The sequence below is a fragment of the Pristiophorus japonicus genome, chromosome 16 (assembly GCF_044704955.1).
Source record: "Pristiophorus japonicus isolate sPriJap1 chromosome 16, sPriJap1.hap1, whole genome shotgun sequence".
Classification (NCBI taxonomy): Eukaryota; Metazoa; Chordata; class Chondrichthyes; family Pristiophoridae; genus Pristiophorus; species Pristiophorus japonicus.
In genome coordinates this window covers 121,554,383-121,574,632 of record NC_091992.1, presented here as the reverse complement: position 1 = coordinate 121,574,632, position 20,250 = coordinate 121,554,383, and the positions used below count along the sequence as shown (strand labels likewise).

General features: G+C 47.6%; 1 protein-coding gene across 1 annotated transcript in view; it reads right to left on the bottom strand.

Annotated features, from left to right (window-relative positions):
* LOC139226779 (dynein axonemal heavy chain 17-like) overlaps positions 1-20,250 on the bottom strand; it is a 1,002,254-nt gene that overhangs the window by 845,307 nt on the left and 136,697 nt on the right. Inside the window, exon 5 of the mRNA XM_070857781.1 lies at positions 9,970-10,069. Within this exon, the coding sequence (XP_070713882.1) occupies positions 9,970-10,069 (100 nt within the window). The remainder of the gene's footprint in view (positions 1-9,969; positions 10,070-20,250) is intronic.

Below are 20,250 nucleotides of genomic sequence, written 5' to 3'. Positions count from 1 at the left end.
GAAGAAAGGGAGAGAGAAATTTGTGCGTGAGTTACGCAGCACACATCCTGGTATAGTGATGATGAAGGCCATTGCCAGGTCCCACGTATGGTGGCCAGGAATTGATTCTGATCTGGAAGCATGCGTGCATCAGTGCAACACCTGCATGCAGCTCAGTAAAGCACCAGCGGAATCGCTGCTGAGTCTGTGGTCATGGCCATCCATGCAGATTTTGCAGGTCCCTTCCTGGGCAAGATGTTTTTAGTGGTGGCGGATACTTGTTTGAAGTGGATAGAATGCATAATCATGTCATACACTACGTCCACGGCAACCATTGAGAATCTCAATGTCATGTTCGGGATACATGATCTGCCTGACATAGTGATGAGTGACAATGGGTCTTGCTTCACCAGTCAGGAGTTTCAGAAGTTTGTAAAACTTAATGGCATAAAACATGTAAGGTCAGCACCGATCAAGCCTGCATGCAATGGGCAAGCAAAACGTGCAGTGCAAATTATCAAGCAAAGCATGAGGAGAGTAACCCAAGGGTCACTGCAGACCCGCTTGTCTTGCATACTGCTGAGTTACAGGACAAGACCCCACACACTCACAGGAGTCTCACCTGCTGAACTCATGATGAAAAGAGGTCTTAAGACCAAGTTATCTTTTGTACACCCGGATTTAAGTAACCATGTTGAATACAGAAGACAAAGTCAAAACTGTGTCACGCGAGATTTCTATTAATGATCCTGTATATGTGTTGAATTATGGTCAGGGTCCCAAATGGATTGCTGGTACGGTCATGGCCAAGGAGGGCAACAGATTATTTGTTATTAAGCTCAAGAATGGGCAAACTTGCAGGAAACACATGGATCAAACAAAGCTGAAGCACACAGACGAGCCAGAGCAGTCGGACGAAGAAACTGTCGGCGACCAACCAAACTACCAGCAGCCTTCAGTGGACTCAAGAGTCATCAGTGAACCCGGAATTCCCATCACGGACTTGTTCAATAAAAGTGGACTTGCAATTCCTGATATGGCCACTGCCACCCCCAACAAGTCAGCTATCCAGCCACCAGCCACAACAGACTCCGCACATTCACCCAAGGCCGGAATCGAACTGAGCGTAAAGCACCAGACCGTTTCAACCTGTGAAAGACTGTGATAAGATCTCAGAGGAGGGTATTGTCATGTATGTACATGCTGTTTGTAGCCACCAGGTGGTGTCATTGTTGGAGACCACTGAGCAGCACGCACATGGTGCTGCTCTGGTATAAAAGGCCAGCCATTTTATGAGTCAGGCACTTTGGGCTGTAATAAAGCAGAGCCAAGGTTGTACCTTGTTCAGTTAAACAGTACTCAGTTTGTACTTTTATTGCATACATAACAGAGGGAGTCGTTGTTCCCTGCATCGGGTAGGAGGCAATCTAAGCAGGTTTTCCATGCCATGTAGAAAGAGAAGGCCCAGGGGGTGTTGGCCTCATCCAGTGCAGGAAAACATTCAACCTCCTCCATAACAGCCTCTCAACCTCTGTCTGTGCACACTGTTCCACACCACTCAACCACCAAGCATCTGCAGATACTCACACTCACGTTCTCATCTTACGCCTTGCCTACATTCACAGCTATTCAATCACTGCAGGCATATCTTCCACATATATAGCTGGACTCTTACTCACAAGAGTTCCTTTCTTTTGCAGGCCAAGATGGCACATAACAGAAGAGAGCAGCAGAGGACTAGAGGAGAGGAACATAAGAAATAGAAGCAGGAGTAGATCATTTGGCCCCTCGAGCCTGCTCCGCCATTCAATAAGATCATGGCTGGTCTGATCATGGACTCAGCTCCACTTCCCTGCCCGTTCCCCATAACCCTTTACCCCCTTATCACTCAAAAGTCTGTCTATCTCTGCTTTAATATATATTCAATGACCCAGCGTCCACAGCTCTCTGGGGCAGAGAATTCCACAGGTTTACAACCCTTTGAGAGAAGAAAATTCTCATCTCAGTTTTAAATGGGCGGCCCCTTATTCTAAGACTATGTCTCCTAGTTTTAGTTTCCCCTATGAGTAGAAATATCCTCTCTGCATCCACCTTGTTGAGCCCCCTCATTATCTTATCAGTTTCAATAAGATCAACTCTCATTCTTCTGAACTCCAATGTGTATAGGTCCAACCTACTCAACCTATCCTCATAAGTCAACCCCCTCTTCTCCGGAATCAACCTAGTGAACCTTCTCTGAACAGCCTCCAATGCAAGTACATCCTTCCTTAAATATGGAGACCAAAACTGTACACAGTACTCCAGGTGTGGCCTTCCCTGTACAGTTGTAGCAGGACTTCTCTGCTTTTATACTCTATCCCCCTTGCAATAAAGGCTAACATTCCATTTGCCTTCCTGATTACTTGCTGTACCTGCATACTAACGTTTTGTGTTTCATGCACAAGGACCCCCAGGTCCCTCAGTACTGCAGCACTTTATAATTTAAATGGAGAAAAATTGCAATCTGTGTTATGGTCATAATAAATCCACAGGACTATATCGCAAGCTCAAGCTGTTGTGACCTTGGTCTCTTTATTCAGATTCCAGAGTGAGGAAGCAATATAGTGAATCCCCTTTTATACCCGCTTGCCCCAGGGTACACAGGTGACCCTTAGGTCTCCCGCAGGTGTGCCCCCTAGTGGCAAGTCTTACATTTTGGTAAGGTTTACATACATACATAACATCACTCCCCCCCAAAGTCTTATGTGCAAGTTATTTGCAAGTTGAGCCGATCTGGCGCCCCGCGTCCCTGGGTCGATCGCCTGGGTTGAAGTCCTGACGTGGTGGGTTCATCCTCGTGGTTGACGGCGCAGTTGATCGTGTTAGTGGGTCGCTGGGGGCCAGGTCCTTTCACAGTACTTCCTGGTTATCTGTCGTTCGCAGTTTGGTCTTGTCCAAATGCTTTACTCGTTCGGTACATGGTTTCACAATCAAACGCTCTGTTTTCATCACATACACGCCATTCCCCCCCTTGGCTAATGCGGTGCTAGTGGCCCAACTGGGGCCCTGAACATGGTCAACATCACTTATTCTGATGTCGCGTGGAGGAGCCGTGCAATTATGGTGCATTCTCTGCTGATGGCATATGGAAGGCTCGGTTCTGAGTGATTCGGTCTGGTGACTGCGTAGCACCCAGGATAGTTGGGTCTGCAGGGAGTCTACCGTGACACACGTGGTGCTATGTTTAGTGATTTGGGCTGCCTGCTCCAGGCTATTTTCGCTGACCCTGAGGTCTGGCAAGCCCAGGATGGCCGCAATGGCCTTGAAACTTTCGGTAGTGGTCCTAGTGTTCCCCGTGGACCTTGGGCTGTGGGATGGGGACCCAGGACCACCGACTGTGTGTAGCTACCCTGCCTTACTTTGCAACGTTGGGATGGGTCTTTCGTCTCTGCGACGGATAGGTTGCCACATCCCGTCTAGCTGTTCACCTTTGGCAGGCGGTAACGTGGGATCCTGGCTGTTCCAGGTCCTAAGCTGGGGGGCCATTATGGTTGACCCCTCGCTTTCTAGCACTTCCACAACCGCGAGTGGGTCTGCAGGCTGCGCCATTTCCACCCTGGTGGGGGGTAACAGTAGCTAACTGAGGGCATTAGTGCCGCTCTCAGTGCCTGGCCTGTGGCACATCATGTTACAGTGCACAGTTTTAGACATTCTCAAAAGACAATGCATCGACAATGGTGCCTCTGCTCTCCCGAGCTTGTGGGATGAGCAGCTTGTCTGACTCGAGCACATATTGGGACACTCTTTGGTACGTCTCTTTAGTCCCATAAACACAGGCTGCTGCTTTGTTTAACTTATTGGATACATGTTCAATCGTTTGGGGCTCGCCCGCTACTTTTGCTTGCTGCACAACACTCCCGACCCTGTGCGATAACATCTCACTTGCTACAAATACTGTTAGATACATGTACAACTGGTTGACGTTCGTCCGCTACTTGGCTTGCTGTACAACACACCTGACCCCATGTGATAACACATCACTTGTTACAAGTGCTTTGTCAGATACATATACCGGTTGATGTTCGCCTGCTACTTTGGCTTGTTGTAAACTACCCCCAACCCCATATAATGGTACATCATTTGCCGCGAAAGACCGCTCACAAGGGTTACATAATGCACACAATTTATTGGAGTGTAGTGGGTTCTTGGCCTTCACAGCGGCCACCCCTTTGCCTTTGCCCCAAACCCAGTTGTCTTTCTTGCTGAGCGACGCATTCCTCCGTTCTGTTGCGGCGACCTCCCATGTTCTGGACGCTCTCTCGTCCCGTGGTCTGCACGCACCTTCTCGTCCCGTGGTCTGGACGCACCTTCTCGTCCCGTGGTCTGGACGCACTCTCATCCCGTGGTCTGCACGCCCTCTCGTCAGTGTCTGTGATGCCGACTACCGTGATCTTCCTCCCCAGGTATTTTGCCTCTGGCGTCGGGGAGACGCATTCGGATCGTTTCGGCCAGAGTCCCACTCCACATGGTCGACCTGGAGCCTCTTCCATCGTCGCGAAGAGGTCATCGGCTTCGGGTGGTGGGTACCGCGCCTGTACTGCTGCTCGGTTGAACTTTACCTCCTCGTGGTTGTGATGAGCGGCCTATGCCTCGGGGATCTGTAAATGGATCGGCACTTCGATGCCTGGTTTAGCCTTTGAGAAGGGGAGACCTCATTCGCCAGAGAAGGTACGCAGAGGTCTTCCCAGTCCCATCCACCTCCTGCCAAGCAGCGTTGGCCCATCACCTGAAACAATCCACAGTGGTAAATCGTGCACTGCTCCCTCATGGAATACTCTTATGTCCGCACTACCAATAACTGGCATCAGTTCCTTCATGTAGGTGCACAGCTTTGCCTGAATCGGGATTAGCTTGGGTCGCTGTGCTTTGTCACCCCACAGCCTCTCAAATGCCTTCTGGCTCATAACTGATTGACTCGCCCCCGTGTCTAGTTCCATGGAGACTGGAGTGCCATTGAGTTCAACTTTTAACAGTATCGGAGGGCTTTTGGTGGTGAAGGTGTGTATCCCACATACTTCCTCTTCATCCTCAGGTTCAGTTGCCTCTCCTGCTCATTCATCGTGATCCTCGCTGGATCGGTCGTCCTCTCCTGACTCTGCCACGTGGTGAGTCACAGATCGTTTGCACATTTGCTGGAGGTGCCCCATTGTTCCACAGCCCTTGCACACATAGGGCTTGAATCGACATTGATGAGCTCTATGGGTTGCCCCCGCAGCGCCAACATGGTGCTAATGGATACGCATTCATTCCCCACGGTGGACTCTGAGTCACTTTAGGCCTAGGTCTGGCCTCTGCAATCGTGTAGGCCCTGCCCTGTGCCGTTCTGCCTGCTGAAAACATTATTTTGTGCACGGTACTTGCCGGTGAACTTTGATTCTGAGAAGATGTCTGTTTCATGTTATCGCTCGTGGTGACCTTGCTCAGATCTAGGGATTCGACAGACAGCAGTTTGTGAAGGATGACCTCATGGCCAATTCCAAGCACAAAAAAGTCCCGCAACATTTCCCCCAAGGATCCTGCAAAGTCGCACTGCCCCACAAAGCATCTTAGGTCGGCGACAAAACTCGCCACGTTCTGGCCCTCAGAGCAACGGTGCATGTAAAAGCGGTACCTGGCCATCAGGATGCTCTCCTTTGGCTTGAGGTGTTCCTTAGCCAGCGTACACAGCTCTGTGTAAGATTTGTCCGTTAGTTTGATCGGTGTCAGCAAATTTTTAAGGAGGCCATATACTGATGACCCACAGAGGTTGAGGAGAATCGCTCTGCGCTTGATCTCTGTTTGAGCCGTGTCCAATTTGTTGGCCACAAAGTACTGGTCGAGGCACTCAATGAAGGCCTCCCAATCATCACCCTCAACAAATCTCTCAAGAATACCAACGGCAGCAATCATCGTGTAAAAGTTCGTGATCCGTTACTCGTCACCAATTTGTTATGTTCAGAATAAATCCACAGGACTATATCACAAGCTCAAACTGTTGTGACCTTGGTCTCTTTATTCAGACTCCAAAGTGAGGAAGCAGCATGGTGAATCCCCCTTTATACCTGCTTGCCCCAGGATGCACAGGTGACCCTTAGGTCTCCGCAGGTGTGCTCCCTAGTGGCAACTCTTACATTTTGGTTAAGGTTTACATACAAAAATAACAATTTGCTTGTCTATTATTTCTGCCAAAGTGGATAACCTCACATTTTCCCACATTATACTCCAGCTGCCAAATTTTTGCCCACTCACTTAGCCTGTATATATCCCTTTGCAGATTTGTTGTGTCCTCCTCACAATTTGCTTTCCCACCCATCTTTGTATCATCAGCAAACTTGGCTACATTACATTCGGTCCCTTCATCCAAGTCATTAATATAGATTGTAAATAGTTGAGGACCCAGCACCCCACTAGTTACCGTTTGCCAATCGGAAAATGACCCATTTATCCCGACTCTCTGTTTTCTGTTAGTTAGTCAATCCTCTATCCATGCTAATATATTATCCCCAACCCTGTGAGCTTTTATCTTGTGCAGTAACCTCTTAAGTGACACCTTATCGAATGCCTTCTGGAAATCCAAATGCACCACATTCACTGTTTCCCCCTTATCCACCCTGCTTGTTACATCCTCAAAGAACTTCAGCAAACCATGAATTGTGGCCACTGTCCGACTTTGTGGAGCGAATGCTGTGGCTCATTGATCCGCAGGTGGTGGTGCCATGGCTGGTGGAGACGTTGACCCCGCTGGGGGCAACAACATAACCTTTATCCACTCTCCTCTTCGCATACCACTTCCCCGGCTCCCCCCCCACACAAGAAGGCATTGTCACTTTACAGCTCCTGATAGCGTCTGCATTCATTGCTCCATTCCTGTCCCACTGCCCTCACCTTAATGCGAGTCTTGTGCCATTTATGCTTTCAGATAACCAAGCAGAAACTGTCCATCCTGCACCTGAGCCCCCCAAGACATTGTGGAGGAAAAGGAAGAGAAGGAAGAGCAGGAGGAAAAGGTGGAGCTGAGCACTGCGTCATTGCTTCTCTCACCCGCAGGCACCAGCTCAGGTACTGGCACTACGCATTCGTTAGAGGTTAGGTTAGTAGAGGGGTCTGTACTGGGTGATGCACCGGGGCCTAGCGATCTGTACAGGGCAAAGGGGAAAGGGAACCTCGGGGGCCATTTCCTCGGAGGGCAAGTTTGCATGCGAGTTTTGCTCCACATGGCTCAGTTGAGGACCTCGATGAGGAGGCATTCACACAAATGGTGATGGCCATGCATTCTGACATCATAGGTGCAATGCAAGGGTGCCCGAGAGACTGTCAGCAGTAGTAAGGAGCGTGGAGAACTCCGCCTCCAGCATTGTACAATGCTCTGCGCACACCATGGACTCCATCATTGCCAATCTGCAGACGATGATGGGCTTCCAAAGAGACCATGTGGATCCAGACCTCATGACGCGTGTCATGGACGATGTGACAGCTTCCATTACAACACAGGCAGAAGCAACTCAACGTCTTAGTGCTGTAATGCAGACAATGATTGGTGGCAGGGAAGCTCAGACTGCTCTCATGCAGTTTCAGCTTGATGCCACACAAAGGCTTCATACAATCAGTGAGTGCTGGCATCGAGTCTCAGACTGCTCTCAGACAGTCTCACTGAATGCAACACGTGCTGACAGCTGCCATCACCGCTGGGTCCACCACAGTCCACCGGGGAGCTCATGGTATCGTAACAGTCCACCAAACTGTGCTCCAGCAGATTGGTGAGGATGCTGAGGTGCTGCCCCGGGGGATAGGTACTGGATCAGTGGAGTAGGAACCTGCTGCCCTCTCTCAGGATGACAGCATTCCTGAGCCAACCACTGTCACTCCACCATTACACTGGTTGATAACAGTCACCCAGCCAGCCCAAAGTGCTGCCACCCAGCCTGAGGTGGTACAGTCTGTAGCCGGGCCTTCCAGGCCCGGAGCTGGTCGAGGGCGTCCTGCAAAGCCATTTGTAGTCTCTGGCCCTGACACACAGCAACCTTCCACTAGCCGTGCTGCAGCCACAGGGGACACACTGCAGAGCACTCGATTAAAGCAAAGAGGGGATATAAGGAAATGCACAAGGGTGATTATTAAATACATTATGAAAACGTTTATTGGTGTCATATAAATTTTGATTGGAATGTTTCATCTTTGCTGTTGTCTCTCATTTCAGTTTTGAGGCTTTGGTATGGAAGGGAAAATTGATGTGGGTGATGGGAATGTGTAGAGGAAGCAGGAAGTGGGATTTAATTCACTGGAACAGAACTCTGATGAGATGGTCACGGACCGCTCTTACAGAATCGCGATTTACTCGCTGCCTCCTCCGTCGCTGGTGTGTCTGCTCCTGCTCCTCGTCCTCCTCCTCCTGCCACTATTCCTCATCCTCCTCCTCCTCAGGTAGTGCGGCTATGCCTGGTGGCAATAGCTGTGCCCTCATGATGGCGAGGTTGTGCAGCATGCAGCAGATGATGACGAATAGGGATACCCATTCAGGCGAGTACTGGAGGACTCCTCCCGAGCGGTCAAGGCAACAGAACAGTTCCTTCAGCACTGCGCTAGTCTGCTCAATTATGTTCCTGGTGGCGGCATGGCTCTCATTATATGAGTGCTAGGTAGGAGTGTTGGGGTTGTGCAGGGGCGTCATGAGCCAGGTGGGGTGCATATAGGCCTCGCCTCCGATCAGCCAGCCGCGAGCTTGATGTGGTGTCTGGAACAGAGCTAGCACAACAGTCTGGTGCAGGATGAATGCATCGTAGCTGTGTGTAGTTGTACACCAAATGCACATTCAGTGAGTGGAAGCCTTTGCGGTGATGGAAGATCTCAGGATTGTGATACGGTGCCCGCAAAACAATATGGCTGAAGTTAATGGCATCGTGCACCACAGGGAAGGCCGTTATCCTGACGAAACCACGTGCACGCTTGTGCTGCTTCTCTCTGGTCATGGGGAAGGAAATGTATTCCCTCCTCCTTCTGTACAAAGTATCTGTGACCTCATGGATGGAGCAATGGACAGCAAACTGGGAGATGTTGATATCTCCTGTCGCTCCCTGGAAGGGTCCATTGGCATAAAAATTGAGCACGATGGTAACCTTGACTGCCACTGAGAGAGCCATCCTCACCCTGGACTGAGGCTCAAGGTCTGGTTGCAGCAGGTAGCAAAGTTCTGTGACCACATCCTTGCTGAAGCATAGACTTCAAACACACTGATCCTCAGTGAAATCGATGCAGAACAACTGCTGCCAGAATACCCTGGGAGGGTAAGGTCTCCTGTTGCCAAGCCTGTTGGACCTTCTTCCTCTGGCTATATTTTTCTGCCTTGCTCACTGTGCTGTTCCATGTGCTGCCCCCTGTGCTTCTCCTTGTGCTTCTTCCTCTGCTGCTCCTTGTCTTTCTCTGTGCGTTTGTCTCCGCCTTTTTCTTCGCCTAAATAACCTGGAGCAGGAGGGCGAGTGCCAACATAGCCCCAATGAAATGAGATAAATGTTGTGGTTTCAAATCTGCCCTCAATGCTACAAGTGAATAGTTAGGAGGCAGAACAGTCCTTGAGGTCAAAATCGCAGAAATCTGTCTGCCAGCCACTCTGCCTATGTGTTCGCAAGCTACAAAGAGTAATGGCCAATAAATATTGTTTTTCAAGATGGTGCCTTTAAATAACGCTCCTCCAGCCGACTCCCAACCCCAACTCGACAGCTGCCAGGCTGTATCTGAGGGGACACAGCCAAATTTAACATTTGGGGCAGTAATGCCGAGCGGGGCACTTCCGGCAGGAGCGAGGCGCTACCTCTTGGCGACTCCGCAAAATCCCCGTTCAATTCCGCGGGGGGGCAGGGGTGCTGCTCTTGCTGTGCCAGAGCGAGAAACCATTTTCCTCTTGGAGGAACTAACGGCAGGCGCACAAGAGGCCAATTTCGGCCTCAAGGAATCAAAATCTTGTTACATTGTTAGTACCTGCTTTGATGTCATCATAAATGGTTTTCAGAGCTGGCCAGTAACTGCTCTTGGATTTTTCCAAAACTTCAGAAATTTTGCGTACTTTTGGCATCCACAACTGAAACACAGAAACATTTTTAAATGATAAAAAAGGGGTGTATGTTTTACAATATTATTTTTGTTTCACACTCAATATGCAATACAAAAGTTTTTTGTTGGGGAGGGGTAAGACATACATCTTTCATATAGCTATATATTTATGTATATAATATATAAATTTATATAAAAATAAATCATAGAATGTTGCAATACAAGAAGCCAAGGCTTGGAGCATCAAACCTGGGTAACCCATTTCTTGAGCATTTTTTGATTATTGCTGAACATTTTTCCACTACCAAAACATAATCTCCCATTTTTCTTACATTCTCTGTATTTTCCACCACTTCGCATGGCTGATGCCTTTTGCCTCTGTCTATTATCCTGCCCCATTCAATCAATTGCCACCATGTGATCGATCGCGACTCAAACCCCTTTCTGGCCTCCACACAGGTATTTAAGTTGAGGGGAAAATTTGAATGCTGCATGACCGAAGATTAATTTTCCGCTTTAAATTCAAACTCCATCCCCAAGTCTGAAACTATCCCACCCTCCTGACTATTGGCCAGATTTTACTGTGTTAGTGGCGATATTTCCTGGGTTTTCTCCCCTCTCAAATCTTTTCTGCTTTTCTCCCGGCTTACTAGCAGCAGTGCCTGGGACAGCAGCGTGCAATTCCGGGAGACTCCCAAACAATCTGGGAGTATTGGCAACTTTACCAAGGTATTTATGGTAAAGACCCTATGGCATTATTTGAAGGAGATTGGAGTTCTCCTGGTGTCAAAGTTAGCTTGCTTCCCTTAATCAATACCGCCAAGAAACAGATTAAGTGGTCTTTCGTCTCATTGTTGTTTTTCGTATTTGGAACGGAACAGGATAGCTACATTTCCCCACAGAATAGTAATTAATTGCAAGTGAATTCACCATACCAATCTTCTTCGCCCTTTCAAAGTACATATCCAATCACAGTCAGAGCATCTTTAGCAATAGCTTCTCCATCCTTGGCTCCCTCCTCTACATGCTGCACCTTGGCAACATTTTTATAAATGTATTCATTCACGCGATGTGCGCTGCGCCAGCAAGGCCAGCATTTATTGCCCATCACTAATTGTCCTCGAAAAGGTGGTGGCTTGCTAGGCTATTTCAGAGGACAGTTAAGAGTGGGTCTCGAGTCACATATAGGCCAGGCCAGGTAAGCATGGCAGATTTCCTTCCCCAAAGGACATTAGTGAACCAGATGGGTTTTTACAATCCAGTAGTTTCATGGTCAGTTTTATTCCAGATTCATTTATTAACTGAATGGTGGGATTTGAACAGCATGTCTGCGAATCATTAGTCCAGGCCTCTGGATCATAAGTCCTGATGGCATTAAGTTGAATCTCTCCACTATATCTCTCCAGCACTCTAATGTCTCTGTGCTGTCAAACTGCTTGTCTATCCAGTCTTGAATGAGTTGCAAACAGAGGGGGCCTCAAACATGTGTTAGGCCCCTTATATGCATATGCAAAACATTTATTATGTTTGTTTCAGACATGATGAAGACAACATTGAAGCTGGATTATCTATTCATAAGATCAATACAGATGAAAGTAGCTGTTAGGATCATCTCAACTCAACAAACCATTTAGAAAAAGTTCACAATTGAATCACAATTGAGTTCACATCTGAATAAGTCAAATTCCATTTTTATTACCTGGTATTCCAGTGCTTTAATCATTGAAATACACAACTCTGTCCATCATGAGAAAATGAAAAAAAAAAATTCCGACATATGTATTTTATTTTGATCGCTTACTATTTTAAAAGCTGAGAGTACACAGTAAGATAGAATGTAAGATGCATTAGTTGGAGGTAAAGACCGGAGTCCAGAAATTCCTGGACCTGGAAGATCAATATGGCAGTAGTCTACTTGGGTGGGACATAATTTCGAGGAGGGCACCCATAATAACATGACTGGTGACTTTGATAGGAGTGGTTTCTGTGTTATAGAATGACAACTAAACTGGAGGAATTTGAATTACAGCAGAGTCGGACAATGTTCGGTAGCAATAATGAGGTGCCATTCAAGTCGCATAAGGGTCAAGGGTAGGAATTTTTTAACAGGGAATATTGACAGCAATTTTGAAAGGGAGAAGGGAATTGAATCTGAAAAAAGGATTGACAATGCTGGCCAATCTAGGACCTAGGAGTGGTTCAAGTCATGCGGAGCTGGGTTGGGCGGGGATCAAAGCATAGGATATGGATCTCAAAGGAATCTAATGAGAGTTGCAGATCAGAAGGGAGATAAATTGCAGAGTGCCTCGAGGGTAAGGGGGGAGCTGGGAATGGTAGTGACAAAGGGATGGTGGGTTCAGAGAAAGTATTGGCAGCCAAGCAGATAGAGCTGGAAACACAATTACTGTGTCTCCTTGTATTAGGTGTTCAAGGTGAAGATGCAGGGAGAAAATAATGGAAGTCAAAGAAATCAGTTGGCAGTGGAGAGAGAATCTTAGGATTGTCAATGTTCAGGCGACTCCACTTGGAATGGTCAAGGCAGATCAGGCAGTAGAAAGTCAAGGTGGCTGTGAGCCATGTGTGCTGAGCCTGCACTCCTCAGATGTGAGGTCATGGTGGATGGACCAAATGGGAGCAGCAAAGGTGGGAAACTGTTTGAGATCTGGTAGGCCCAAGGACCTCTGAGGGCAGGGTGGACTATTGTTGCGACCACCCCATCTGTTGATGTCATTGAGGCTGGCGGATAAGAGAAGTAGCTGGGAGTTCGGGAGTGCTGATGAGGGAGTTGAGGGATTTTTTTTCCAGCGATGGAGGGTTGAAAAGGGTTGTGGATTGGGAAGGAGGTGGGAAATTATTAAAAACTTACCTCATCAGGGATCAAGATCTTAGATGTGGAGAAGTCAAGTCGTGGGAGAGTTCATGTGTGAAGAAAGGAAGGTAGAAAGGTTGGGAGTGAGGCAGCCAATGTGAGTTCAGGTGTACATTGAGGTCACCAAGGATGATTGTTCAGAGCAGAGGCTAATTGAGGGCAGCAGGGACTCTTAGGAATGCTATCAGGAAATAAAAATAGAGGGCTGGATTTTACGAACCTCAGCGGGTCAATGGCGGGTGACATCAGTGACGGGTCCAAGCCCCACTGCTGGCTTCAGCCCGCTGTGTCGAAAGAATTTTCCCTAATTGGGCTTGTTAAGCTCGCCCTGGTTGTTTCCTGGCCAATTAGAAGAAGCTGGACTGTGACATAATTTGATGACGCGTCATCAGCTGGTTTCCTTAAAGCGACCATGCCAACTTTAATTTGACATTTGGGCTGTCAGTGATCTACAGGATGAGGTGCTGCAAACATTGACAAGCATTGCACAGGGTTGCACTCAGGATCTCCCATGACTCCCTCCATATGCTTATGGAGGAAGTCACAGCACACAGGGAGGTCCTCTTCCCTTCCTATGGGTAGAGAAGACCTCCCTAGGAGATCAACACAGCCTGGTTGCACATTGCAGAGGAGGGCACAAGCAGGGATGTGGTCAGGAGGACCAGGCTGCAGTGCCACAAATATTTCAATAATCTTAGTAGATCACGAAACGTTAGTACAAAGCCGCACAGCACATCCCCATTACTATGCCTTCCCTTGCCTGCTCCTGCACAACCTTTGTCACACCAATTTACCTTGCACCTCCAACCATCCCTCTCTATCTACATTATCACATCCCCATCTCACTTCCCACCCCTCATACTCACCTACATCCTAATGCAATCATACCAACTAACAACACACAAGGATAGACACTTGGGTGTTTTATCCAATGTTCATGTAAAGTTTTTGTTAATGTGCTATCAAATATTGAAGTCTTTATTTTTACACTTTGCATTTTTAGACAGATTTGTGTGCTTTACACCTGTAAATGGTTTAGTGAGTTGCAGTGAATGGTGAGACATAATGTTACCCCTGAGTGTAAAAGGAATGGCTTGGGGCATTGTAGGGATGCTTTATGGTGTTGGTGAGAGGTAGTGCCAATCTGGCGCATCATGTAGCAGCCAGGGTGTACAGCGTCAAGTGAAGTAAATCTGGCTATGGTGAGGCCATCCCGGCCTCCTGGGCAGCAATATGCTGATGCCCTGTGCAACACTGGTTGATTGTGGAGAACGTTGGTGCTGTTGTTGGTGCTGCTGGTGCCTGGTGGGATTCTGAGGACCAAGATGAGAGAGTATTATGTCCACCGATGCTGATGAGATAAATAGCAGGTGACAGTAGAGATGACAGGAGAGGTAATGAGGTCGGACTATTGGTGACTTGTATAAAGACTTGCAGCATTCTGAATTTGTAGTGGAAATGCTTGTGGCTAAGGAAACATTTCTCAATCAGCTGGGAGCTTTGACTTGATATCTGAAGCTGTCAACTCCAGCTGAAGCAATGGCTAGTGACCTCCTGCCTCAAATTCACAGACGAGGTCTAGGCACATCAGGAAACCGGTGGGCGACCTATCAAATTCAAAATGCTGGGAAAAAAGCATTGTTAACTGGATGTAAACAAGCCACTAATGGTTTTAACTGGATGTAAACAAGCCACCCCGCTGGCAGACCCGACATTTGGGAAAGGCGGGTTGCCAGCGGGGTCCCGACCCATTGTAAAAAAAACTTTCCCATCCAACCCACCACTGGCCCCCAAAATTACCCCCAGTGTCTGTACAAACATGTGTAATAAGGCTAGACCTTCAAGGTTGAGCGCCCTCTCCCACATCCTGTGGCTGGTACAACTGAAGACATAAATATAATTGCCTGTTATAAGAACATAAGAATTAGGAGCGGGAGTAGGCCATACAGAGCTTCGAGCCTGCTCTGCCATTCAATAAGAAACATAGCTGATCTTCGACCTCAACTCCACTTTCCCACCTGATCCCCACATCCCTTGATTCCCCTAGAGTCCAAAAATCTATCTATGATTCAGCATCCACAGCCCTTTGAGGCAGAATTCCAAAGATTCACAACACTGACTGAAGAAATTCCTCTTCATCTCAGTCGTAATTGGCCGACCCCTTATCTTGAGACTATGCCCCCTACTAGACTCTCCAGCCAGGGGAAACAACCTCTCAGCATCTCCACTGTCAATCCCCCTCAGAATCTTATCTTTCATAGGATCATAGAAAAATTCCAACACAGGAGGCCATTGTGTCCGTGCCGGTCAAAAAAGCTACCCAGCATAATCCCACCTGCCAGCCACCTGAGGCAGAGTGTTCGAAGACCAGAATCTCAAACCCGGCACCAAGGTCATGATCTACAGAGCAGTAGTGATATCTGCCCTCCTATATTCTTCAGAGACATGGACTATAAAAAAATGGGCACCTCAAAGCACTGGAGAAGTACCACCAAAGCTGCCTCTGTAAAATCCTGCAAATTCATTGGCAGGATAGGCGCACCAACGTCAGCGTTCTCTCTCAGGCCAACATCCCCAGCATCAAGGCATTCACCACGCTCGATCAGCTTCAATGGGCAGGCAACATTGTCCGCATGTCCAATACTAAAGAAGCACTGCACTCCGAGCTACTTCATGGCAGGCGAGCCCCAGGAGGGCAGAGAAAATGCTTCAAGGATAGCCTCAAAGCCTCCTTCAAAAAGTGTAACAGCCCCATCGACTGTTGGGAATCCCTGGCCCAATACTGCTCAAAGTGGAGGAGAAGCATCTGAAAAGGCACCGAACACTTCGAGTCTCTTCGCCGGGAGCACGCGGAAGCCAAGTACAAACAACGGAAGGAGCGTACGATAAATCAAGCACCCCACCCACCCATCCCTCCAACCACCATCTGCCCCACCTGTGACAGAGACTGTAGCTCTCGCATTGGTCTCATCAGTCACCTCAGAACTCATTTTAATGAGGAAACAAGTCATCCTCGACTCCGGGGGACTGCCAGCACTAGGTCCATATCCCTGTAGGTCACCGATCTTTTAAGTGCACATCCAAGTACTTTTTAAATGTGATGAAGGTTTCTACCTCTACCACTCTTCCAGACTCCCACCATCCTCTGGGTGAAAAATAAAATTCCTCATTTCCCCTCTAATCCTTCTACCAACTACTTTAAATCTATGCCCCCTGGTTATTGATCCCTCTGCTAAGGGAAATAGGTCCTTCCTATCCACTCTATCTAGGCCTCTCATAATTTTATACACCTCAATTAGATCTCCCCTCAGCCTGCTCTGTTCCAAAGAAAACAACCCCAGCTTATCCAATCTTTCCTCATGGCTAAAATTTTCCAGTCCTAGCAACATTCTTATAAATCTCCTCTGTACCCTCGCTAGTGCTATCACATCTTTCCTGTGATGTGGTGACTAGAACTGTATGCAGTACTCAAGCTGTGGCCCAACTAGTGTTGTATACAGTTCTAGCATAACTTTCCTGCTCTTATATGCTATGCCTCGGCTAATAAAGGAAAGCATTCCGCATGCCTTTTTAAATACCTTATCTTCCTGTCCTGCTATCTTTAAGGATCTGTGGACATCCACTCCAAGGTCCCTCTGTTCCTCCACACCTCTCAGTATCCTCCCATTTATTGTGTATTCCCTTGCCTTGTTGCACCTCCCCAAATACATAAATGGATGGTCGTGCCTGACTAATTCCTCTGGATTGAATTCCATTTCCCACTTTTCTGCCTAGCTGACCTACATTTAAGTCTAAATCATTAATATATAGGACATAAAACAATGGACCGAGTACTGAGCCTTGTGGAACCGCACAGGAAAAAGCCTTCCAGTCACAAAAACTGAGCCAATTTGGATCCACTCTCCCTTGGATTTCATGGGCTTTTTCTTTTTTGATCAACCTGCCATGTGCGACCTTGCTAAAATCCATGTAGACTACATCAAATGTATTGCCCTCATCGACCCCACTTGTTATCTCCTCAAAAAATTCAATCAAATTAGTCAAACACGACCTTTCCTGAACAAATCCATGCTGACAGTCCTTGATTAATCTGTGTCTTTTTAAACGAAGGTTTATACTGTCCCTCGGAATGAATTCCAATAATTTGCCCACCACAGAGGTTAAACCAACTGGCCTGTAATTACTCGGTTTATCCCTTCCTCCCTTTTTAAACAATGATACAACATTAGCAGTTCTCCACCACTTCTGGCACCATTCATGTAGCCAGGGAGGATTGGAAAATGATGGTCAGAGCCTCCGTAATTTCCTCCCTTGCTTCTTTAATAGCCTACAATATATTTAATCCGGTCCTGGTGAGTTATCTACTTTCAAAAATTCTAAACCTTTGTATTTAAGAACATAAGCAGTAGGAGCAGGCGTAGGCCATGTGGCCCCTCGAGCCTACACCGCCATTTAATAAGATCATGGCTGATCTGATCAAGGACTCAGCTCCACTTTCCTGCACGCTCTCCATAACCCTTTACTCCCTTAACACTTAAAAATCTCTCTATCTCCGCCTTAAATATATTCAATGACCAGCCTCCACAGCTCTCTGGGGCAGAGAATTCCATAGATTTACAACCCTCTGAGAGAAGAAATTTCTCCTCGTCTCAGTTTTAAATGGGCAGCCACTTATTCTAAGACTATGTCACCTAGTTTTAGTGTCCCCTATGAGTGGAAATATCCTCTCTGCATACACCTTGTCGAGCCCTCTCATTATCTTATATGTTTCAATAAGATCATTTCTCATTCTTCTGAACTCCAATGTGTATAGGCCCAATCTACCCTCATAAGTCAACCCCCTCATCTCTGGAATCAACCTAGTGAACCTTCTCTGAACAGCCTTCAATGCAAGTATATCCTTCCTTAAATACGGAGACCAAAACTGTACGCAGTACTCCAGGTGTGGCCTCACCAATACCCTGTATAGTTGTAGCAGAACTTCTCTGCTTTTATACTCTATTCCCCTTGCAATAAAGATCAACAGTCCATTTTCCTTCCTGATTACTTGCTGTACCTGCATACTAACTTTTTGTGTTTCATGCACAAGGACCCCCAGATCTCTCTGTACTGCAGCAATTTGCAATTTTTCTCCATTTAAATTATAATTTGCTTCCTCTCTTACTATACTTATCCCGCCCAATATTTCACTCTCTTCCTCCTTAACTTCACGTTGGCATCGTCCCCCTCTTTTGCAAAGTATTCATTAAGTACCTTGCCCACATCCTCTGCCTCCACACATAGGTCACCATTTTGGTCCTTAATAGGCCCTACTCTTTCCTTAGTTATCCTCTTGCACTTTATGTAATTATAAAACATCTTTGAGTTTTCTTTGATTCTACTTGGCAGTACTTTTTCATGCCTTCTCTTTGCTTTCCTAATTTCCTTTTTAATTTCACCCCTATTCTCGGCTTTCTGCAGTATTGAGCTTTCGATGTCTGATATAAGCTTCCTTTTTTGCCTTATCTTACCCTGTGTGCACCTCGTCATCCAGGGTGGCTCTAAATTTGGCAGTTCTACCTTCTTTCTTTCAGGGAACATGTTTACCTTGAACCCCTTGTATCCCCTCATGCATGCCTCTTGCTGCTCTGAAGTGATTTATCTTCAAGTAGCTGTTTCCAGTCCACTTTTGCTAAATCACTTCTCAACCGAGGAAAATTGGCCTTCCCTTAATTTAGAACCTAAACTCCTGTTTTATCTTTGTCTTTATCCATAAATATGCCAAAACTTAATAAAAATGCTTGCCCACTAATACTCCTTCCACCAGCCCAACTAAATCTCGAACTGCCAACCCCCCACCTTTGTTGGGCTTGCTATATATTTGCTAAAAAAAAAGTTCTCCTGATGCAATTTAGGAATTCTGAACCCTCTATGCCTTTTACACTGATAGTATCCCAGTTAATATTAGGGTAATTGATTGCTCTACCAAAACTGCACCATTGTTTTTGCACTTGTCAGAAATGTGACTATAAATTTACTCTTCTATCTCCCTCTTACTGTTTGGGGGGTCTATAGCACAGTTTGATTGCCTCTTTTTTGTTCTTTAGTTCAACCCATATAGTCTTATTTTATGATCCTTCCAACATATCGGTGCCGAAATAGCCCCCTTTTTTAAAGCCCTCTTAGAGGCGGTAGCAGGGCGTTAAGGCCTTACATACTGAGGGCAGGTGGCGGGGCCAACCCATCCACAACTGCCCCCAAGTCGGGTGCGGTAGAAACGTGTTTCCATCCGCTCCTACCCGTTGTCGGCCAGGCGCTGACCCCTTACCGCCCGGCAGTGGCCCCCTTTCCGCTTTCCGTGGGGTAAATTGACAAATTCGCAAGGCAGGAAAGCTGCCAGTGGCTGGGCGGTGCGGCAGCCCTTAAAAGGGAGGGCGCAATGCTGCGGTCGCCATTTTTTAAAAATTGTCGGCCGATTCCTGAGTCAGCTAGACAATGACGGCCGCTGATTCAGCCAGACAGCCAACAGGCACCCCCTTCCTGGTGGCCCAGTGGGCTCCACGGAGACCTCAATAGGTCTTGCAGTGTCCCTCCCCTTTAAATAAAGGGGAGGGACATTGCAATGCATCAGCACGATGCGGCACATCCATGTCGTGCTGACATAGTCAGCGGGCCGGTGATGGACACCGTCCTGCTCCTAACCTGATCCCACCCCGATATAGCCTCCTACAGCGCCCCAAAGTACTACATTGTTCACATGCCTGACACAAGACTCCCAAAGCAAGCGCTCTACTCGGAACTCCTCCACGGCAAGCAAGCCCAATGTGGGCAGAGGAAATGTTTCAAGGACACCCTCAAAGCCTCCTTGATAAAATGCAATATCCCCACATCTGGGGGTCTCTGGCCAAAGACCGCCCTAGGTGGAGATGGTGCATCTGGGAGAGCGCTGAGCACCTCGAATCTCGTCGCCGAGAGCATGCAGAAAACAGGCGCAGGCAGCGGAAAGAGCGTGCGGCAAACCAATCACACCCACCTTTTCCTTCAACGACTGTCTGTCCCACCTGTGACCAGAGACTGTAGTTTCCGTATTGGACTGTTCAGTCACCTAAGAGCTCACTTTTAGAATGGAAAAAAGTCTTCAGAGTCGGCCGACAATTAAAATAAAATGGCGATCGTAGATATGCACCCTCCCCTTTAAGGGCGGACGCACCTCCCAGCCACTAGGCGCGTCCTGCTCAGGGAAAGCTGTCAGGGGCAGTGGCCAGTGGTGGCTCTGCTTCCTTGGGCAATTTACCTCACGGGGCAGAAAAGGGTCGTCGCTGGTCGGTAAGGGATCGGCATGTGCCCGACAGGGCAGGAAC